Below are 23,900 nucleotides of genomic sequence, written 5' to 3' on the forward strand. Positions count from 1 at the left end.
GACAACTATATCTAAATCAATAGATAATTAAATGCGTCGTATAATTTTTCAACAACTTAATAATTAATTAATTTATATACTTATTTATTTATCATTAGAATAATAATAATAATAATAATAATTTTATAGAAGTAGAAATATTTAAACAATCTTAAAAAAAAACATCATATATTATTTCTTATTATTTCAATCACATTGTTGAGGCAGCTTTATGTTTAGAAGTTTTTTTTTTTTATTATGGTGAAGCAACCTATAAAAGTAATAAAAATTATTAATGACGTATAAAAAATGATTTAATGCCAAGTTGGTCAAAAATGTATTAAATGTATTAAATTCAACAATATGAATAGAATTACACATATGTATTTTTTATGATACCAGCATCGAAACTTAAAGTTTCCGTGTCTCTACAGCCAGTCGCAACAAGATAATTTCAAGGCGATGCTGCAAACAACTGCTACTGAATTCGTAATTCAAAAATACCTTCATACAGCGGACAGAAACATGCGTGTTTCTGTCCGCTTGGCAAGAAACACAATTGTTTCTGCCCGGTGTCAGTTATATTTAATGTTAATTTGCAGCATTGGTACTCTCTTGTTGAAGGTGTTAATAACTCTTCAGTTAAAATTATTAAATTATCTATTTTCTGCTGAAAAATCTATTTCTAGTCCAGTCAAATAGACCTGATAAACGGAAACAGGTCCAACCAGGTCTGATTTTTTTAGGTAAGCTTCGGAACATGATTACAAAACATACACCAAAAAATCAAGGTAAAATTTCAATTAGACAGGTGAAAAAAAAATAAAAAACACTTTTAATTAGCGTTTTATCGAAGAATTAAATAAATTTCGGCGAAAAGTGCTATATAAAAGTTGTAGAGAAAAAAATATAGAAAATTATGAGTACCCTCAGTTTTATTGGGTAATGCGCGTTTCCATCCCCCGACAAAATATCCTACGGACAAAATATCTCCCGACAAAAGATCCTCCGACAAAATATCTTTCGATATAATTTTCGCAATTTTCTTGAAAAACTAGTTCTCTAAATAGGTAGTTATTATTTATTTATAAATTCCCACAATTTTCTTGAAAAACAAGCACCCAAATTAGTTGTGAACAGTACAAATAAAACATTTGAATAAAAAAGAGAAATTTTGCGGATAGGATATTTTGTCGGGGATATTATGTCCGGAGATATTTTGTCGGGGGATATTTTGTCCGTAGGATATTTTGTCGAGGATATTTTGTTGGGGGATGAAAACGCGCGGAATCGTTTTATTGTACACAGGTAGTAAAGGTAACAGATCACCTGAAAGTTTGAATGGAAAGAATCATGATCGCACTGACTGATCTTCAAACGTCTAATGAACTGTTGTACGTTAAATAACCAGATACTGTTTAGTGATATCACGTACTAGTAATAAGCAGTCTACAGCAAGTGTACATTGATCTATACTGATGAGCCTTATTGCTATATTCAAAATTAAGTACTTGAACAGTTACTAACACCTTTACCAAATTATTCAATAAGAATTGTACATGTATACTATTTTTGAAGAGAATATTAGTCTTGACCAACTTGGCATTAAATGATTTTTTATATATTATAATTATGGTCGTTAAAATTATTAAATTATTAACAACTTTTCATTAATAATATTAATCTAAATAATTATAAAATTTTAAAAAATAGTTACCACTAATAAATGACCACTTTGTCGATTTTTAGTGATTGCGGGTGTATTACCTCTTCTAAATTCTATTGTACCTTCTTTACCACTGACTAGTTTATGTGAGACTCTATTTAATAAATAAATATAAATTAATAATTAATTATTAAATATTTAAATAATAAAAAATACTTACGTTTCTTTATTAACGATATTTAATATTCTTGGATTATTAGTAATACTAATAGCTCGGGTAATAGCTTCAATAATTTGTGGTACTTCAAGAATTAAATCGCCCTTTAAAAAAAAAATTTAATTAGTGATACTTTTAATCTATCACTAGAATTTCGGTGAAAAAAAAATTTACTAAATGAATATTAATTTAAAATGTAAATTTCATTTTTTTCCAATCTCGGGTATGAATAATTAAATTTAAAAAAAATAATTCTTTGAGTTTAGACGATACCTTATCTTTTTTAAGTTCCGGAGGAATTCTAACAATTAACAAATTATCAGACTCTCCTGTAACAACTAATTCCTGAATAGACTCATAAGGAAGACGATGTTTTAGTTTATAACTTTTGGTAGTGTCCAAAATATAAACAGCCTTGCCAGTCAAAATCAAAATACGTTCCCGCGGTTTGTATCCATGGCGGTCATATTTAACTACGGGTGTCGCATACTCAATACTTTCATCAGCCGACAGAATATTACCAGCGACCGTCTGTTTCAGAGCACTGTACTCATTGCCCAGTCTCTCATCCAAGAATCTTGGGCCCACACTTCGTAGATAAGATTTTTTTTTGTCCTTAAACAATTTCTCCGCGAGTACTTTCAACTCAAAGTGGTCTTTTTCCGCAGGTGTTAGGGACAATCGATACTTGCGTGCTTTCCATTTCTTGTACATACCACGCAGGTGTTCAGAAGCCTCAGAGCAAGCATATGGGCAAGGTGGCCAGTAATTATTTAATACACCCGGCGGTAAATTTTTCGAGAGCCTAATTAGCCATTGAGACTTGGCCAGTTCAATGAAGGCAACATTGACTTCATTAGGCGGCCCATTGCGCGTAATGAAACCTTTTATAAATTTCCTGAGTGTATCGACAGCATGACGTCTTCTTTTCGCTTCCCTCTTAGCGATCCATCTCCTCACGTACTTTTCTAATACAATAGCAGCCTTGCGCATCTTCAAGAACGTCCTCCTCTGCTGTCTTCCTTTCCATTTACTTTGGATTATTGCCGCGATATCATTTTTCTTTCGCTGAAACGCATCTTCAGTGTCGAACAAAGTTTTCGGAAATCGTATGAACAATTTAGTGTTGCCCATTTGGTATTCGTTGTCATCATAATTCAGATGAGACACCAGTATCTGGACACCTTCTTTCGCAGTACCTTGATAAGAAGGCCACGTTGACGGACAAAGCGATTTGTAACGTTGCAAAAACTGATCATAGGGACGTCGATAAGCAAAACCGGCTCTGCGTACTCGCAAATTTTCCATCAATCCCAAGTATTTTACTTGATGCAACACTATTTTGTCATTAAATTGTCCCGAGATTTTAAAATCATTTGGTTTAATGCATCGTATATAAGAAGGCTCTTTACCCATAAGAATATCCACCAAATTATTTAAACTGTTTTTGAATTGTGTGACTGCTGTGTCAGGACGTTTCTTACTTTTTAAATCTTTGACGTCAAAAATAGCCCGCGTTATTGAATTGGTCGTATGTGACATCACCTCGCGTAGATCGCGGAACAATAGGTCGTTATTTTTTTCAAGAAAACCGCGAACGTTGTAAGTGACGTCACCGGCATAATGAACCAAACGAAATTCATCGCGACCCATTATCTTCTGTGTCTGAATGTCTGCTTTCTGGTGGCTTATGTAGTGGGGATGGCTGCTCAAATTTGAGTTCAATTTGTCCAAAAAACTAATGTCCGTCGGCTCGCCAGGACGCAGACATTCTTCGTCCATAAGTGAAATTATTCCTTTGTATTTTTCCTCAATCAAATCACAAATTACTTTGTTATTAAAGTAATCGATGTTCTCCCAAGTGATACCTTCGCGTTGATATTCTTCTTGCTCACTGCGCAATGTCAGTTGTATAAATAATTGCTGAAGTTTTTCATTGCAATAATTAATGCAGAATTGTTCAAAACTATTTTTTTGAAAAATTTCAAACCCGTAGATATCAAGGATACCGATGACGTTAGTGCGCGCACTTGAATTTTGTGAATTAAATTGCAAAGATTTGTTGAGACGGGCGACTAGCCAAGTAAATAGACGATCGTATACAGCTTTTGCGAGGGCATCGCGCGCATAAATTGCCAGCTCGCGATTTAACGGTGAAATAACAACATCACCTTGGGCATTTATTGTGCGATGAGTGAATGCTTTGGCCAACTGATGGACATCGCAGCCTACTAGAGAAGCTATCGCTTCTACGGAAGCTGGTTTTAGGATTTTAGCCTGGCCTTCTTCTTCGGTAAATCCTACATTACCCATATGCAATACTGAGGCAACTATTGAAAATAAATCGTCTTGCTCTTGCTGATTTAATTCAACGGTCTTCATTGCTTCAATTACGCGATTGTATTGCGCTACATCGTCTATTGTGTCTACTGTACCTTTTGTACCGTTGCTTAAGTAATAATAAGTATCAAGATTCCGTTTGAGAAATAGTTTTCGAAGTGTTTCGTCATTTGCGCCAGCGAGGAGTTGATAGAATATATGGAAATTACGTTCGCCACTAGATTGATGAATTACTCGGGATTTTTCGAGTAAATAATTTAAAATATTTCCACCTACTGGATCGCCCTGTAATTTAATTGTCAATTTTTACTGTCTACTTAATGGTAATTAAATAAATTAACAGTAGGGGAGTGCGAATTGGGTTCAAATTGAATAATTTGAATTTTTGAACTATTCGTCAATTTTGGAATTATCCGAAAGTTTTTGAATTATTTGTAACTTTTCAAATTTATCGATTCGAATCGAGAAAATTATGATCAGCTTTCAAATATTCAATTTTTATGTAATGGAGAGCTTAATTTTTAGAGTAACAAAATATAATTTTTTCGTAAATTCGTGTCTATTTATCCTGAAAAATTTGAATTCTTTGAAAAACTATTGAAATTTTAAGTCATTCAAAAGAAAATTTTGGAGTTATTCGAAAATTTATAAATAATTAGATAATTTACGAATAATTCAGAGTTTCGAATTATTCTAAAAATTACGTATAATTCAAAAACTTATACGGAAGAAAGCGGATTTCAAAATTGTTATAATTACTATAAGGAACGAAACTCGAAACCATTAATGGATTCGATAGCTTTTACTTTTAGCATAAGTAAAAAATTACTTTGAAAAAATAGTGTTTAAAATATTGTAAAAATTTTTTGTAAAATCATTGTTTCTAAATAATGTTAATAGGTCCCTGAAGATGCTGTAGGTATACTATGTGCGAAACTTTGGACAAAAAAGTTTAAAAATAGTCAATAAAGGATCGGCAAGGCCATAAAAAATAAAATAATTATAAAATTACTTATTATCTGATCATAGAAGTTTAAAACATAATAAAAAATTATCATTTCATAAGTAAAAGATACAAACGTTTTGTACTTTTTAATTTATGATCACACATTTTACTTATGGAATAGTAGTTTTCATACTTTTGTTCAAAATAAAAGCTATCGGATCCCACTAGTAATTTTTGCTTACTTTTTTTTCCGTAATACGAATTATTCGATTCGATTCGATACGAATAATTCATAGTTCGAACTATTCGCACACCCCCAATAAATAAATAGCAGACTCACGTGGAAATCAAATTGTATATCCATATATTTTCCAAATCGTGATGAATTATCATTTCTATTAGTTTTCGCGTTACCAAATGCTTCGAGTACTGGATTACTACCAATCAATTTAACATTGACAGCTTCAACTTTTTTTTTATGACCAGTTGCTGCGGCAATAAACTCTAGTACTTTCTTAGATGCTTCGGTTTTACCAGAACCGGATTCTCCTGATATCAAAATACATTGGTCGCGATTTTCTTTCGTTAACGCACGATACGCTGTGTCAGCTAATGCAAATCTATAAATATATAAATAAATATAAATAATAAAAGTACAAGCGATTTAATGCCTCGAAAGTATCGATATTTTCTCTTTTTACAGAAGAAAATTTTTTTTTTTTATTAACTATCAACATTATTATTGTAATTTAAATATTTAACTTACATGTGAGGTGGGGCTTCAAAAAAATTTCTCCTCTCGTAATATTCAATTGTACTCGTATCGTATATCGGTAACCATTTGTACGGATTCACTGATACCAATACTTGGCCTATATATGTCTTTAAAAAAATATGACAATTAAAATTAATGACCTTGGTTTTAAAATTAAATACAATAAGTTTCAACTAAGCGTTAAAATTCTTATCAATAAAAAATTTTTTTTTTAATTTTAGTTATGAATCATTTAGGTGAGTTGTCACTAAACTTTAATTGTTTTTTTTTTTATTACACAGGAATTTTTTTCTATATATATATTTTTTAATACATACGTAGATAAGATTTTCACGAAATCTTTTTCTCAAGTTGTCAATAAATGCCTGTTCATTTTGAAAATCTTCAAGGAGTACGAAATCCTGGACACCAACTCGATCTCGTTGGTGAAGATCCCGTTCCATACTGCCACCATAAGTTGGCAGAGATGGTTTTTCTAAATAATCTTTTTCTTCTCTACTGAAGAGATGAAAAAAAAAACTTAATTAATATAAAAATAAATAATTAAAAATTAAAAGTACTCCAGCCTTGGGATCAAGATAAACTGATTAAGTTTTACGAGATAAAACTTAAAAAATTATCAATTACTTAAACTTTAATTGTTAGGTAAATATAAATCAATAATTATAAATAATTGATCTCTTTAATCTGTAAGTAAATAAATATATAATTTATGATTAGATGATTAATAAAATAAATAAGTAAATATTATTTGAGCTTAAGAATAAAAGTTTAAGTCTAAAGAACACAAATTCAAGTCTATTAAAAATATTTAAAATTCGTTATCAATTATTTTTAAACACTCACCGCATATCCGTCATAACAAAATGTAAATAGTAATAAAATAAATTTTTATTAATAAAAAACTAATAGTAATAAATTGTAACAGATGTAAAAAAAAAAAATTGGATAGTAACACGTTGATACTTGATGTCTAAATGAATCGAATCTGGTATCGCAGTAAGTGTTTAAAGATAAGATTAAATTATCTTGATTGTTTTTTTATGCCTTTTATTATATTCTTTAAATTGTTCTCAATATAAACTACTAGTGTATTGTCAGTGTACAGCTATATTTATATGTGTATTGCATATATGGATGTATGTATGGATACAAATATATGTGGATAAATTTGTATTGTTATCATTTTTTTATTTTATTTTAGAACGTGTTAAGTTGATTTTACGAATGTAATAATTAGATATTGAGATATTAAGTAATTAAAATGTAATAAATTATTCAACGGATCAATTTCATGCATATGTATGGAATAAGTCGTTGAAAATCTGTGTGACTGATTTAAATAACGTAATGATTTATGATTGACCGATAAATTATGATAAATAAAAATTATTTATGGTTTTTTTTTTGTTTTTGTAAGGAAGTTTTTGAATTATTTTTGGGTAATGATTGATTTAAAGATGAAGAAACTGTAACTAAGTATTGTTTTCATAAACAAATTTTAAATATCCATGTAAGAAAATCGTGAAAAAGCGTTTATTTTAAACTTCAAAATGTGACACAATGATGAATTTTTTTAAACGATTTTTGAACTTCTAAAAATACAAACAAAAAAATTATATACTTAATACTATAAATTAACGTTCTGAGACTAAGAAAATTTTTGTTTTCATTTTATAATGCGAAAACTTTTTGGAGCAAGAAAAAATGTAATTTGGGCAAGTAAAGAATTTTCACGGCAAGAAATCCTTTTTTCTATTTAAGTTTCATCAATTTTTTTTGTGCAAAATACGTTCAGAAAAAGATAATTTTGAACTATTTCTGAACGTTTTTTTTTGAGTATATATATTTTCATATATATTTTCATGGCCCGTGTAAACAAAATCGCTGAAAAAAGCGTTGACTACTCTAAACTTCAAAACGTGACATAACGATGAACTTTTTTTGGACGTGTCTTTAAACTTTTGAAAATTTAAAAGAAAAATCAATGAATACCCTGATATTATTAAGATATACCAAAAAGAAACCTTTAGAAATAGTTAAAAATCAGGATTTTCAGAACGTATTCTGCACTAAAAAAATGATGAAACCGAGAACTTTTAATGGAGAATCAAAAAAAGTTTACAAAAGAGTCGAAAAACGATCATTTAAAGTAATAAGTCTACTTTTTTTTTCTTTGCATTTTCAGAAGTTTAAAAATCGTTGAAAAACGTTTGTCATTATGTCACATTTCGAAGCTTAGAATAGTGAAGAATTTTTGGGAAGAATTTTGTCGGAAATTTTATCTACTTCAAAAAAGATCTGCTGCAAAATTACTGTAGAAGCAGTAGTTCAAAAATTAGAAGCGTTCAAAACTTTAAGTTTAGAAAAATATATTATTTTCCTCTCAACTAAAACTTCAAACACTCATAACTTTTGAACAAATATTTGTAAGCTGATTTTACCAGAAACCTTTTTCGTAGACAATAAAATTTTCTACCAAATACTATCCGAAAATTTTTTTCCAAAGTCAACCGCTTGGGCGTGACAGGCATTTTAATGAGACACTAATGACTCTTTTGAAACTCTTTCTTAGTAATTCTTTTTTTTTTTAAGTAAATTAAATATTTTCAGTGTAAAGAAAAAAATGTAAATTTTTTCGATAGACTTTAATATTCGTGTGTATTTAATTATTAAATATAAATAATTAAAGGACATGTATAATTATCGTTTTAGAAGCTGGAGAGATAACGGAAAAAGAGTCGTACTATTGTATTGTATATTGTTTCATTGTATATAAGTAAAGGCATTTCCGGTTTCTATAAAAGACTGTCTGGAAAGCCTTATATTATTGCTATTATTATTATTATTATTATTATCATTATTCAACTGCTGGAGCCTGAGAAAAATTTAATTCCCTGATTATTCGCTCATAGTCGATTAACTTTCACATCTTTTTATCACTATTTCATTTTTCCTCAGCAAATATATTCTCATAATGTTTTTTCATTTCATTATATTTATCCTTTTGGACTTTATGATGAGTTCTTAAGCAAATCGAGTGTTTAATAATAGAACAAAAAACATTTATACGGATCGGAAGTACTACTGTTTTTTTTTCTTCTTTTACGATGAGTATTTATGTACGCACTACTCATATCTTTTTAAAATAAGCTGAGAAAGACATTAGACATAACACTAGACACTAGACATTTTAAGATTTTATGTACCATGAACTTGTATAAGTAAGTAGACAAGACCCAAACCGCTAGTTTTAAGGTATCAAGGTCATTCTATATAAAAAATACTTATGCCTTAACCGGTTTTTTTCATCTAGACACGACACATTCGCTTATTTTTTCTTCTATCAATCTTTAGCCTTTAATTGCTTTTTTTAAATAAATTTTAATTAAATGCCCAATAAAAAATTTTTTTAAACTTAAAATAAACTCGTAATTCCGTTTTTTATTTAACGATTTACAGCAATAGCTTGTAAAAAATTCTCAGAACAAGGATCATAAAAGTAAAATTTCAAAAGTTTATCCTCATATTTTTTTAAATTTTTATCCAGCGATTCTCTGCCCTCGTGATTCTTTTGAATTGCCAGTAAATTTAATGATCCAACAATTTTCTCTATATATTTATTTTTTATTGGTTACAGATTATACAAAATTGAGCAACTACTGTTGCTCATATATATATATATATATATATATATATACATTTATATTATTGGAGTAGAGTACAACGGCATCACGTACAAAAATACTTTACGAAGCCTTCAACTTTACACAAGGGATTTTTATACATGAAAATAAAAAAGTAAAAGACATAAAAGAATAAATAAAATAAAGTAAAAAATACCACGAGGACGTCGTATGAGTCATCTAGTATCTTTATGTTGTAATTTTAAATTAAACATATGAAAATTCGATTACAGATAACTCGTTATCGTCTTCTATTGGTAATAAAACGTAACATCGTTATCTTTCAAGGTAAAAAAATATTGTAACGTTTAAAAACAACAATAATATCACTGTTAACAATAAAAATCATATATATATATTATTAGTTTAAATGTTTTCAGCCGTATAAATCAAAAGCTACAAGATCAAGATGTAGAAATCATACCGTGACTCACTCAACTCTCCAGATGTACCCGATGCATCAATTAAAATCATTCGATCTACTCAATCTCATATTACATATATACATATATATAAATACATTTATACTTAAACTAAATACTTAGTACTCCATTATAAATTGCACTTTACTTTCTACTTACAATAAATCATAGACATCAAAAACGAAGGCTCAGTTGTCAAACTCTGTACTCAATGTCATATATTTATTTATTTATTTATTTATGTATTTATTTATATATAAGTTTGCTCGTTCTTTATTTAAAAATAAAACTCAGAAAGTAGTTAACAAGTTGCTAGAGTAAGTAATGAGGTCCGCGACCCGCGTGACCGGTCAGCGTAATAGAGATTCCGGTCTTGGAGAAAGGTCTCAAACTGTTAACTTTAACAAAACTAAGCTAGTTATGGTAATTAACACGAGTAACTACAACTATAACAGTAAAAGTGTATGGTAGAGTTGTGCGGTTTGTTTAAATGGTGAAGTGTAAGAGCACGTTGCCGATGTGTAACTAACGCACGGGATATTGAGACGACCATGAAGGAACCAAACGTTTCCCCACTCATCTTACACATTCTATCCTACTGTAACAGCTTACCATACTTAACTATATCCATACACACCATACACACTTGTACTTGTACTTGTACTTGTACTTGTACTCGGTATTAACAATAAAGAAGAGGATTCACAGAGAAAAAGTTTTTAAGAATAGAAGGAGTAGCATCAAAACATCAGCGGTACCATTTAGAGATTCCCCCATTATCCCTTTCGGGTTTTCACTTTTATTTAGCATTAATTAGAAACTCTGATTGCGCTTGTACTTGAGACTATATAATAAAGATTCCATGTTTTCATGATAGGATGAGTCACGTAAATACTTTACTGGGCACTTATGCATTTAGTGGCATAAATAATTAGCATTGAATGTCCATCAATCTGTCTGCAATCTACTGAATACTGACTAGCTGATTATCTACAAATATATCTGTTTTGTTTCACCTAGAACCCGGTGAGTCAAGGATGGAGAGGGTAAAAGTATACGAGGGTCAAGTCCACCGAACCAACGCAACCCCTAGTATATTCCTGGCGGGTAGTGGTCAGTAAGTTCCCAACACCTACAGTACTCTTGTGACAGTCTCATGTGCGCGTCCACTTATTTTATCGTGTATTTTTTTTTCGTACCTGATGGTCTAATATAAATTTTATTTGACACAGTAAGTAGACTTTATGTAATTTTTTGTTAATTATTTAAATTTAATTAATTAAATTTACCAGTGCTGGAAATAAAGTGACGGATGGTGCTGCTAAAAAGTCCATCGCCGCAACGCCGCGGTAATCGCATTAGCAACAATCAGCATCAATTAAACACATCTCCAACTCGTCAATTAAAAAACCCATCGCCTACGACGAAAGAACCAGTGCGTAGATCACGTGGCATTAGTCCTGGTACCAGATCTGATGGATCACGAGGCAGCAGTCCGGCAAAAGCTTCTTCTGTTGGGTCGAAAAAATCAATCAGATCATTGGGCTTAAGGAAATCAGAGTTAGTGATAAATTAATTTATTTAAATAAAATAATGACGAAATAAACCGATAAGATTTATTTTAAATGCGCGGAATTTTTTATCGCCCGTGTAATCGCGGGAGTTATTGACTTGTAGAATAAAAAAAGTAAAGTACAATTGTCTACATTGAGATCTAGGACATAGATCAAACGTTGTCATCATGAGCAGAGTTTAATGTTCATGTATATATTTTTTTTTTTTTAATAATATTTACTTGGAAAAAATTCTTGTGCAATTACTGTATAGTTTGAAGCGGGGTTCTGGGGATCCGCGGCGATTTTAAAAGCTTAGATAGACGGAGAAATAAATAAAAGAGATAGGATAATGTCACGGGGGTGTAGTTGTGTTTTATTATATGTTTCAAATATCGATCCTTATTTGTAAGACCTTGTATGTTCGTGTCTACGTAACGATCGATATCGAAATACTTATATTATTTTTATATATGTGACTGACATAAACATATGTTAAACGATGAGCTAATATGTGTAAAGCTTGTATCAAAAAAATTACTATCTATATATATATATAAATATATAGTGACGTATACTAATGCATTATTAGATATTTAAACTTGAAATGATAAATGTACACAAAGTACTTCGCATTTAAACTTTATTTTAAACGTCATTATTATTATTGTTGTTGTTGTTGTTATTGTTATTATTATAGTATGGATTTAAAATACTCTGTAGAGAATTGGGAGTGAATTCGGAGTAATTATGGATTTTATACGGATCCGAATTCAGTCCGTGACTTGGAGCTTGGAGTTAAAAAAAAATGTCTGCATATGCACTGTAAAAATTCGCGGAGTAAATCTGGAGTGAATGTCCTCGAAGTGAAGCTTACTCCGAAGGGAAGTTTATTTTGATATTAAAACTCCGAGTTGGAGTGAATGCGAATTTAAATAAAATCCAGACCCGAAATCGCTCCGCTGATAAGACAAACTCCCTATTGACTCCGTATGCGAAGTGATTTTTTGTAAAAACAACGAAACTCCGAGTATCGGATTTGAATAAAATCTGTAATCACTTCGAATTTTCTCCTGATTTTTTACAATGTTGAGTAAATTTTTTCCCCAGCGGAGTAATTTCGGAGTGATTTGGTTTTTATTTCAATTCGCATTAACTCCGATTTGGAATTTAGATATTCAAGTAAATTCCTTTTCAGAGTTAATTTTACTCCGGTCCGGAGTTTTAATATTCAAATAAACTTTCCGTCGGAGTTCATGTTACTCCAAAACGGAGTTTTAATATTCAAATAAACTCCTCTCCGGAGTTGATGTTACTCCAAACCGGAGTTTCAATATTCAAATAAACTTTCCTTTGGAGTTCACGTTACTCCAAAACGGAGTTTTAATATTTAAATCAACTTTCCCCGGAGTTAATGTTACTCCAAACCGGAGTTTTAATATTCTAATATGCTCCCCTTCGGAGTTAATTTTACTCCGGACCGGAGTTTTAGCATTCAAATAAATTCCCCTTCGAAGTTGATTTTACTCTAGACCGGAGTTTTAATATTCAAACAAACTCCCCTTCAGAGTTAATTTTACTCCAAATTTTTTAAAGTGTAACAACCGATTGTTAAGATAATCAATTATTATTATAAGCAATTATTAACTTTACAATCGGGTATTGCTGATGAGTAACATGAAAACGCCGTACAGCGTGACTGTATAAATTTGCGATAATAATCACACGTGTTTAACAATTTCCGTCTCTAACGTCCACATACATACGTCTCGTTGATCGTTTCGACGTTGACGATCGTTGATTATCGGTGACACAAAGAAAAAAACTAAATGCGGGTTTTTACTTAGAATTTTTTTCTACTATCGTTTATTTTCACTTTTTTTTTATTTACTTCATACGGGACTAGATAGAGATAACATTTCGAGGTTTTGCAAATTTTTTTTAATAGCTTGTAGACGATAAGATAATTAAGTCGGCTATGATAATTTATTTTTAAAAACAAAGACAATCGACTTATGATGCAGCAAAAACTTTATTGATTTCAATTTATTAATTATTTAAAAATTACTTAATCAATTTATTTTAATATTTCAAGTGATTCAAGTCTTGATTAACTGTTTGATTGCCACTGAATTATTTAAATTCATTAATTCATTTTAAAAATACCGCTTCATATATCATACATAAAATAGTAATGAGACACCATGAGGTCACCCTTAATGATTTTGTAAAATTCGAGATTACAATCAGTGTCCTTTTTATTAAAAATTATAAATGTTAAAAAAATTAAAAGGTTAATTTAAAATATTATTAACGATTTTATGACTTAATGTCCGGTAACGGTCACGTGCATTATCTTTGTATCGAACTAAAACAAGCTTATACTAATATTTAGATAAGCAGTTGTATTAAACGTCACACCTGTCAGTTGCCTCACGAGATAGAAAAAAAAAATTTATTTTCTATGTAAATATAGAAAAAAAAATATTATTTTAATAAATAATTTTTATTATATTTATTTAGCAAAAAAATTACAGTAATGACAAAGAGATAAAAAAAAATTATTATATACATATATATATATATTACTTTAATAAATAATTTTTATTAACCCTGCGTGTGTACACTATATTTTTCGAGACACGATAAGTGCACTGGGTATTTTAGGGAATAGTCAAGTTTTTAAAGTTTCTAGGCTTTCAAAAAATTTGAAAAAAATTTTGAATCAGTTCTTGAAGTGTCTAATACAGGGTCCAGAAGTTGCCAAATTCAAAAGTTTGAAATTTTTAACAAAAATTGAAGAATCGAAAATACGTAATTTTTTTAAAAATTGACTTTTCCGCCAAAGACCCAGTATACACGCAGGGTTAAATTTGTTTAGCAAAAAATTTGAAATAATTACAGAGATAGAAAAAAAATTATACACTGTAAAAAGAGCGGTGTTAAAAATGGACTTAATTCAACACCATGCGGTGTTAAAATGAAATAACACCGTTGTAGGTGGTGTAAAAATACTAGTGTTAAACCGGTGTGGAAAAAAAATTCCTCGTATAGAAATTAGAAAAAAAAAAGCACACCTACGCTTTCGCGCTTGAGGTGTGCAATATAATACATATAAAAAAATTTAATGAATATTATCTGGAGAAAATTTAAATTTTGCTATGTACTTATTTAAATAATTATTTATGTTATACGTAATTTATTTAAAAATTACACAATTTTACGGCCACCATTTCAATCATCAATAATTTAATTAATTAATAAAAATACTGCCTAACTTTCGTAATCAAGTACGTAAAAATATTCACAAAGTTGAATATTTTGTCCACCGAAAAATGTTTTAACACCGAGAAAGAATATTTACACCAGCGGCGGTGTCATTTGACATCATTTGTGGTGTTGAAATTTAACACCTACACCACCTGGATTTACCCCGTTTTTTTTTTACGTGCATTTTTCAAGTAAATGTAGAAAAAATATATATATATCACTTTAATAAATACGTTTTATTAAATTTATTTTGCAAAAAAATTCAAATATTTACGAAGCGGAAGTTCGATAAAAAAAAAAAATAATAATTGTCGATATTGTTTGTCAATCATTCGAGTAGAATAAATAATTAATGAAGGTCGATCGGTAGATTACACGACTTAAGAAGTCATCAATAAGTAAACGCACGCGATTATTTTCTTCTTTTATTTCTACCTCTTCCTGATGTCAATAGACTTTTCGTGAGTTGGGTTTAAATATAAATATTTAAAATCATTTTTAAAACTACCAACCCAAGTTATATAAAATTTGGACAAGTAATTTATTATACTTTAAATAATTTATTTAATAATAATAACAATAACAGTTACAGTAATAATTTTGTCGTAATTATCACATTCATTACACAATATCAATTTATATAATCTAGCTTGCGTGCGCAATTATTAATTAATAATTAAGTTAAGTATTGGGTACTCAGTAATATTTATTTAATGCTGGCATCAAATGTATTATACGTAATTGAATAGTTTTATTAATACAGAAGCTTAGATAGTAATATAGCGTGAGTTAAAATAACTCGAAACTGGTCTCTTAAAATAACTTTGTAATTTTTTTCCTCAACGTTAAGTAGTTAAGCTTTGAGTGTAAGCTTTAAATAAAAATTAATATTTTATATATAAGAGACTGTAAGAAATTGGTAGTGAATTCCGAGTGACTATGAATTTAATTCAATTCGAATTCACTCCGGCACTCGGAGTTCTGGAGATTTAAAAAAATCACTTCACATAGGAGTAAATAGGGAGTAGGTTTTTCAGCGGAGTCATCTGGATTTTATTTAAATCCGCATTCATTTCGATTCAGAGTTTTGGTATTAAAATAAACCCATCCCTTTACGAAGTTAATTTCACTTGGAACTGGAGTTCAAAATTATAATAAACTCCCCTTCGGAGTAAATTTTACTCCAAGAACATTAAATAAATACACAGTCAGTTCCGCATTTACTTCGTCACTCGGAGTTTTGGAGTTTTAGAAAAAAATTACTCCACATACGAAGTAAATAAGGAGCTTTTTTCCAGCGGAGTAATTTCGGAGTCATCTGGATTTTATTTACATTCAAATTTACTCCGATTCGTATTTTGAATATTAAAATTAACTCCCATTCGGAGTGAATTTTACTCCAAGAGCATTAAATAATTACACAGTAACCCGCTCCGCATTTACTCCGTCACTCGAAGTTCCGGAGTTTTACAAAAAATCACTCCGCATATGGAGTAAATCGGTAATTAGTTTTTCCAGCGGAGTGATTTCGGAGTCATCTGGATTTTATTTAAATCCATATTTAATTCGACTCAGAGTTTTCATATTAAAATGAACTCTTTTTAGGAGTGAATTTTACTCCGACCCGGAGTTTCAATCCCTGATGAAGAAAAATCACTTGAAATTATTCAAAACAATTTGAATCGACTTATATATAGATATACACAGCATGGATTACATCATTTTTCTTAATCAGGGATATTAAATTAAACTCTCCTTTGGAGTAAATTTCATTCCGGATTTACTCCGCTAATTTTTTACAGTGTATAGTATGAAGTACTTAAGTAAATGACGATAAATAGATAATAATGATAAGCAATAATAGAATTGATGACATTAAGTAAAATGAGATATATATGAAGGACACATATGCTATTTATCGATTTAAATACATTTTTTTATTGTAGTATTTATATTTATATACATGTATATGTACATATGAAAAGATGTCTTTGAATAACGGTCAATGGCTTCAGCAACCTTCAACTCACGTGTATTCTTTTGTCCATCTATTTCTTTGTAGTTAAATTTTTAAATAAGATTTTTTATTAAAATAAATAATAAAACTTTAAAATATTAAATTGTTTTCCCTTGACTTGCAGATCAGGGAGCATTGAAAGACTCGCTGATGGAGATAAAAAAGTTATTGCCTCGAAACACCTTTTACCAGAAGATAACATCAATGTAGTCGTGAGAGTAAGACCTTTGAATAATAAAGAAATAAAAGCGGGTGAAAAATTTTCAGTCAATTTTCCCGGTGATGGACAAATTGAATGTGATACTTTGCCCAACACTACGGATAAAAAAACAAAATTGTTTTCTTACAATGTCGTGTTTGAACCAGCGGCTAGTCAGGAAGATATTTTACAGTATTCGGGTATTAAGAAATTAATTGACATGACGATTGAAGGGTTTAGTTGTACGGTTTTTTGTTATGGACAAACTGGTAGTGGCAAAACTCATACACTTACTGGTCCACCTGGTCTGGTAATTAATTAATTACTCATTTATTTATTCATTTCCCGAGTCGAAATCTAAGGCATACTCTTATTCTAAATGAGCATTGAAAACCTACATTAGACTTTTTAGGACATGATCATTGTAAAAGCTTGAAATGAACTTACTTAGACTTACAAGGGCTTGAATTAGACCTACATAGTCATTGATCGAAAAGCGAACGTAACTAGACTTAACAGAAGAGAGGACTTGCAAGGAATACTATGAAAAGGTAAAATTGTTAAATTTACGGACTACTGGAGAATTGATGCAAGTGATCCAGTCATCTCTCCAGTGGGCTAATGACACCCAAGGGTGGATTGGGTCCCACAGGCAGCCTGGGACCAACAGAGGGTCAATTTAAAAAAATCCTATGACTAGTAAAAAATTGCTGCAAGTGATCCGGCGATTTTATCAGTACATTAATGACACCTAGGAGTGGAATAGGACCGAGAAGTAGCCTGAGACCAACAGAGAGTTGATTCAAAAAATTCTGAGCTTGTTCGTTTCACGATATATGTCTTTGTAGGTCTAATTTATGACTTTGTAAGTCTAAGTTGGTTCATTTCGGTTGCGTAACAACATATCCGCAGACAAAATATCCGATGAATAAAATATCTACGGACACAAATATCCTGAAAATTGACGTAACAAAGGGATGAATTCATCAGATCGAAATTTTCATAGTTAAATCATATTTTATAAACATTTATCATTTAATTCATTAAATACTTCATGCGAAAATACATATAATTGATACATACATACATACATAAATGGGTGTGAAACATAGCGCTTTTTTTTCACGAATTTTGTGTGTTTGCAATTACAAAAATATACCCCCACATAAAATGGTGTGAAAGATAGCGCCCTTTTTTCACAAATTTTTACCGACAAATATTTAATCAATTGAATTTTTTTACGGATATTTGTCTACAGATTTTTTGTACGCGTATGTTTTGTCAATGGATATTTTTTTGCGGATATTTTGTCCACGGATCTAAGCGTGTCACCGTTCATTCCAAGCTTTTACAATTATTATATCCTAAAAAGTCTAATTTATCTTTTCAATACTCATTTAGGCTCAAAGTATGTCTTAGATTTCGAGTTGGGTTGACAAAAAATAGTTAAATTATTGAATTATTAATATTTATTTTAGTTTGAAAATATGAATCATTACTCAGCAGAGCATGGATTAATATTCCGTTCATTTGTATATTTATTTAAAATTTTACAAGAACGAAGTGATTTTAATTTTATTATCAAGGCTTCCTTTCTTGAAATCTATAATGAAAAAATAATAGATCTTCTTAATCCTGGAAATTCAAGAAAATCATTAGCAGTAAGATGGAGTAAAAAGACGAGAGGTTTTTTTGTTGAAAATTTATTTACTGTTGAGTGCGAAGACCTTGATGATTTAATTGGTGTTCTTGAAGAAGGTATTGTATTAGTTTATTATAATTATTATTATGTGTGATATAATAATATAATAAATTTAAATAGGTATGAAAAATAGAGCAGTCGGTACGCACAATATGAACGAACACTCTAGTAGAAGTCATACCATTCTTACGGTTCACATTAGATCCGAACAGCAAATGGAGAATGGAGTATTTATTTCAAAGCAAGGGAAAATAAATTTTGTTGATTTAGCTGGCAGCGAAATGACTAAGAAGACACAGAGTGAAGGCAAAACACTCGAAGAAGCTAATAATATTAATAAAAGCCTTATGGTTTTAGGTAAAAAAACTATATATCAATAAAAAATTATTAAAGGTATTCTACGACAATATTCCCCGCTTTCAATAATATTCAATGACTAACTGCCTTGAAATTTTATTAATTAATTAAAAAAAAAAAAAAGCATTAATAGAAAAAAGGACAATGTAGTGGCAATTTTGCCAAAATATAGATATAGATGATTTGAAAAAAAATCACGATACCCTGATTAAAAACTCCGATTGAAAGTCTATCGGATTTCAATCGGAACCAATCGGATTCAATCGGAGTCAATCAGAGTTTTTAATCAGGGTATCGTGATTTGAAAAAAAATCACTTGCAGTTCCGAAGTAAGACACTTGGCTTTGTGACCTATCGATAAGGCACCAAAATGTTGACAAAACAATCAGAAATTCATGAAAAATATCTGCTTAAAAGACTTGACACAAACGGCGGCAAAAAATTAATTACAAATAATTATCAAGTGTCATCTGAACGACCTGTCAATTGAAATGACTTTCTTAGAACGGGAAAAAGAAGACAAATTTTCTATGACTTCTAGAATCAACATCTGTACGTTTTATTTATTTTAGAAAACTTGGCTCTGAGACAAAATAAAATTCGTCTTCTCCTTCCAAAAGACATCTTAGTTGTCTCCGTGCTACTTGGGTTGTAAAGCAAATTTTAATCTACAAAATTCGAATTATAATATTGACATGAAAATTTGATTAAAATTAATTTTAAGTTGAGTCATTGAACATTTTTAAAAAGTGGAGGGAGCACTATCTGAGAATGCCCTTAAGTATTTCAATTAATTACTTAATTATACATTTAGGCTACTGCATATCATCACTGAGTGATGGTAAACGTAAGACTGGTCATATTCCGTATCGTGATAGTAAATTAACAAAATTATTAGCTGATAGTTTGGCTGGAAACGGAGTGACGTTGATGGTAATAAATTAAATTTTATTATTTGAATTTAAATTCAAAGTATTAAAACAATTTATCAACTTATTTCAGATCGCATGCATATCTCCAGCACGTTCGAATTTAAGTGAAACTTTAAATACTCTAAGATACGCATCGCGAGCTAAAAAAATCCGCACAAAGCCCATAATTGTAATGGACCCTAGAGAGGCATTAATATTGAGTTTAAAACGAGAAAATAATGCTCTGCAATTAGAAAACGATCATTTAAAATCGGCACTTAATCTCGCCGCGCACAGTCCCGATGAACTTTACAGTCAAAAATATTATCAACAGTCACGGGAAGACCGACGAACTGCTACACCTCCTCAAGTTGATCTCGATAAATTAACAGAACTTGAGCAAGCAGAACTTACTCAGTTATTGCGAGCTTACATTGATGAGAGTGAAGCATTGAGACGCGAAAATGCAGAGCTCTATGCAACGCGGGAACAAGTGATAAGGGATCAAGAGCTCGTTTGTCGCGAAAATGAGAGATTATTAAAAAAATTAGAGGATGTTAACACGTTAGTATAATTAATTTTTTTTTTCATGATACCAGCGTCGAAACTTGAAGTTTCAGTGTCTCTACAGCCCGAAAGAAGCTAATTTTAAGCCGATGCTGCAAACAACTGTTAGCGAATTCGTAATTCAGAAATGCCTTCATACAGCGGGCAGAAACATGCGTGTTTCTTCCCTTGGCAAGAAACACAATTGTTTCTGCCCGGTGTCAGTTATATTTAATGTTCATTTGCAGTCTTATTACTCTCATTTGTTTACTTACCACTTGAGTTTACTCATTTCATTTTTTAAGTGACAGTTTTAATTAACCAAATAAAATTACTAAAAAATCAGTGAAAATAATATTTTTGTATTATTTACTATTTAATAAGTGACTGTAAATCCCAGATTTCTCATTATATAATAGTTCTCTTTATCATCGGCTTGAAATTAACTTGTTTCTTACTGGCTGCTGACACTGAATCTTAAAGATCCGATGCAAGTAATCATGAGAAATATAGTGTGTGACTCAGGATAAAACACGATTTCAGACTGCGGGAGATGTCAGCCTGCGGCTCGGGCAGCCAACCTCACCCTAGTCTGAAATCGTCTTGTTTCATCCCTCGTCATGCAATATACTATTTAAAATTGAAATTTATTTATTCATTACCTATTGGTTACTGTTTTCTTAAGTAGAGTTTGTTGCCGATCTCCAATAATTCCCGCTCGGCCAACCTACTCAGCAGAGATGCTTAATAATTTACACAATGATGATCTTCCTGGAGTACCTAATGTCTGGACGAATCCAAATTTACCAGAGGCAGATGTTAATAAAAATGGAAACTTATCTAAGCCCCAGAGTAATGGGATGCCTTCGAAAGTATTAAAAGAACTAGATAAACGTATAAATGGTAGTTTTAGTAACATTGCGGAAGCATATAGAGATAAAAGTAATCACCGGCGTTATAATTCTTGGGATAACGGGAACCCGACGGATCCTTCGGAGCAAAATGTATCACCTATTGAGATCAGCCAGTGAGTGTGAGCAATTTTATTGTTTTTTTGACAATCATTGTTGTTGTTATTGCTTTCTATATCTATATTTAGCTCACTGTGATGAATTAGCTGTAAATTAAATCTTATGGTATAGCAGAGAATGTTTACAGGGTGGCCACAAAGAAATGATTTTAAAATTCCCTATTTCCCGGTTTTCAGTAAAGTTTTTCACGTTTTTCCCTGATTCAGAATTTTTATTCGTATCATTGATATTCAAAGTTTTTATTATGTTTTCATTGTCAATTAAATCTGATAATTCAATCATGCGAGGAACCAAAAAAAGTAAATAAAATAAATAAATAAAGCAGACTTTTGATTACTCGATGTTAAAAATATGTAAGTTAAAATATTTAATAAGAAATTTTATGATTAAAATAAATTAAAAATACACTAGTCACAAAAATTAAGGGATATTAAAAAAATTGTAAATTTTTAAGTGATTTTCCCCAGGTTGTAACTCGAAGGAAAATGGTCATGCACCAAAAACAAAAAAGGCAAATTGTAGCTTCAAGTGTCTAGTTTTCTGATCTGGTCTTTAAATTTTTTTATTATGTACGATTCCGGAGTAATCAAAAGTCAATCATAATTATCGAAAAAAATTTATTGAAGCCCGTAACCGTTTTTAAGACGAGCAAAAATTTTGAAATTTTTTTTCGATGGTTTTGACCAGATCAGAAAACCAGATACTTGAAGCTACAATTTACCTTTTTTGTTTTTGTTGCACGACCATTTTCCTTCGAGTTACAACCTGTAGAAAATCACTTAAAAATTTACAATTTTTTTAATATCCCTTATTTTTTCTGACTAGTGTCTTATTTAAAAATTTTAAATTTTTAACTGTCGCAATTAAATTCTCGGATACTTTTCAAAATTCTCTGACATTTCCATGATATTTCTCGCTTGCATTAAATTCCCGGTTTGTGGCCACCTTAGTTTAAATTGAATGTGAGCAATTACGTTGATTATGATGGAAGACCTAAAAATTTACATATTTATGTACTTAATTTTAAGCTGTCAAGGTCACAATTACATTACTTATAATTACCGATTTTGTACACTCTGTAAATTATTTTGTCTTATGGCCGTCCACGGGCATAAGTCCCATGGACCTGGTTAAGAATTTCGATTGAGTTCAATTGAAATCCGATTGAATTTAATCGGAATGAGTCGGTTCCATTTGGAAAATAATAATGAAATAAAAATATCATTTTCCAATTTTAACCGATTCATTTCGATCAGAATTTTTGAATAAGATTCAATCGGTTTCAATGGAAAATTTTTCTATCAGAAATTTCTGATTTATTCCAATGCTCTCTAAAGGTGAATAAGTGAAATAAGTGAATATTCACTAATTCTGAGTGCCAACCGAACCACTTTTTGAAATTAGTGGTTCGGTTTGCACTTGGAATTAGTGAATATTCACTTATTTTCACTAATTCATGTTTAGAGAGTGGGATTCAATCAGAAATATCTGATCGAATCCTATTGAAATCAATCGGATTTCTCAACCCGGAGTCCAAGTAAAATTACATTACATTATTATTATACATATTAGTGAAGATAAATTATTCGTTACAGTGGACGTAGATCAGCGTTCCGTAGAACGTCAACGGTACCAGAAGAAAAAAAATCATCTAAAACAGATGCACTAGGTCCAATAGTATTTTCCCATTCGCTAGACGGCTCACCGGATTCAATTTTGAGCGGCCCGATGACTGAAGGATTATATTCAACTCCCAATACTGGGGATTCTGTCGCACCCACGACACCTTTCCCACCTATATCACATACACTTGTATCATCATCTCCGGTTGTTAGTTTGAAGAACAATACAAGTAACAGAAGAAATAACTCCGCTACTCATAAAGATCGTACGGCTCAACGTGCTTTCGGAAGTCCTGTGTCGGTAAATGATGAAGATGATGTTCGTTTTTAATATTTTAAGTAACATCTAATGATACGCGTATGGCCTACGTTAGGCTAGAATAATTAATTTATATATAAATATATTTTTAAGTATATTATTATTTATTAATATTTAATAGACTGCAGAATATAAATGCTCAGAATTTTTTTTTCTTATTTTTAATAATTTTATTATAAATATTTATGTGTGAAAAAAAATAATCGTCTATTTTATTTCAATCATCTCCCAAGTTTTTATGTATTTTTGGTGGTAAAATAATTTTGCTATTTAATGAGTAAAGTTAAATATGAGGAAACTTCCGGAGAAATTGTAGAAGTGCTTAAAATTTTAAGTTTTACG

The 23,900-nt window shown here is 30.5% G+C and overlaps 2 protein-coding genes across 11 annotated transcripts; one reads left to right on the forward strand and one right to left on the reverse strand.

Moving 5' to 3' along the window:
• Positions 1-102: 102 nt before the first annotated feature.
• LOC130665759 (unconventional myosin IC) lies at positions 103-11,462 on the reverse strand. 5 transcript variants are annotated; one of them, XM_057466328.1, is made up of 8 exons: positions 11,321-11,462; positions 6,241-6,421; positions 5,915-6,030; positions 5,489-5,768; positions 2,136-4,487; positions 1,866-1,966; positions 1,697-1,799; positions 103-250 (listed from the first exon to the last, which is right to left on the reverse strand). In XM_057466328.1, exons 2-8 carry the CDS (start codon positions 6,364-6,366, stop codon positions 236-238), a joined length of 3,093 nt encoding a protein of 1,030 aa, XP_057322311.1. In that variant the 5' UTR covers positions 6,367-6,421; positions 11,321-11,462; the 3' UTR covers positions 103-235. The 5 variants fall into 5 exon arrangements, with proteins under 5 accessions (XP_057322311.1, XP_057322309.1, XP_057322312.1 ...); XM_057466326.1 differs by lacking the exon at positions 11,321-11,462 and adding an exon at positions 10,191-10,336; XM_057466329.1 differs by lacking the exon at positions 11,321-11,462 and adding an exon at positions 10,191-10,314 and having other exon boundaries at positions 6,241-6,418.
• On the forward strand, positions 11,344-23,745 carry LOC130665760 (kinesin-like protein KIF12). Of its 6 annotated transcripts, none has more exons than XM_057466330.1 (8): positions 11,344-11,591; positions 16,996-17,380; positions 18,549-18,828; positions 18,893-19,129; positions 19,944-20,062; positions 20,132-20,604; positions 21,272-21,613; positions 23,213-23,745. In XM_057466330.1, the coding sequence occupies exons 1-8, from the start codon at positions 11,344-11,346 to the stop codon at positions 23,568-23,570; spliced, it is 2,442 nt and encodes an 813-aa protein (XP_057322313.1). In that variant the 3' UTR covers positions 23,571-23,745. The 6 variants fall into 6 exon arrangements, with proteins under 6 accessions (XP_057322313.1, XP_057322314.1, XP_057322315.1 ...); XM_057466331.1 differs by having other exon boundaries at positions 21,275-21,613; XM_057466332.1 differs by having other exon boundaries at positions 23,190-23,425.
• The last annotated feature ends 155 nt before the right edge of the window (positions 23,746-23,900 follow it).

Source organism: Microplitis mediator, chromosome 3 (assembly GCF_029852145.1).
Source record: "Microplitis mediator isolate UGA2020A chromosome 3, iyMicMedi2.1, whole genome shotgun sequence".
Taxonomy (NCBI): domain Eukaryota; kingdom Metazoa; phylum Arthropoda; class Insecta; order Hymenoptera; family Braconidae; genus Microplitis; species Microplitis mediator.

Coding starts and splice junctions, on each gene's coding strand:
- LOC130665759 (XM_057466324.1), bottom strand. Junction 6,031..6,240: donor TTCGTGAAAATCTTATCTAC/GTATGTATTAAA, acceptor ATTTTTTTAAAG/ACATATATAGGCCAAGTATT. Junction 4,488..5,488: donor ATATACAATTTGATTTCCAC/GTGAGTCTGCTA, acceptor ATTAAATTACAG/GGCGATCCAGTAGGTGGAAA.
- LOC130665760 (XM_057466330.1), top strand. CDS start 11,344: ATGGTGCTGCTAAAAAGTCCATCGCCGCAACGCCGCGGTAATCGCATT. Junction 19,130..19,943: donor TAAAAGCCTTATGGTTTTAG/GTAAAAAAACTA, acceptor TTATACATTTAG/GCTACTGCATATCATCACTG. Junction 21,614..23,212: donor TCACCTATTGAGATCAGCCA/GTGAGTGTGAGC, acceptor TATTCGTTACAG/TGGACGTAGATCAGCGTTCC.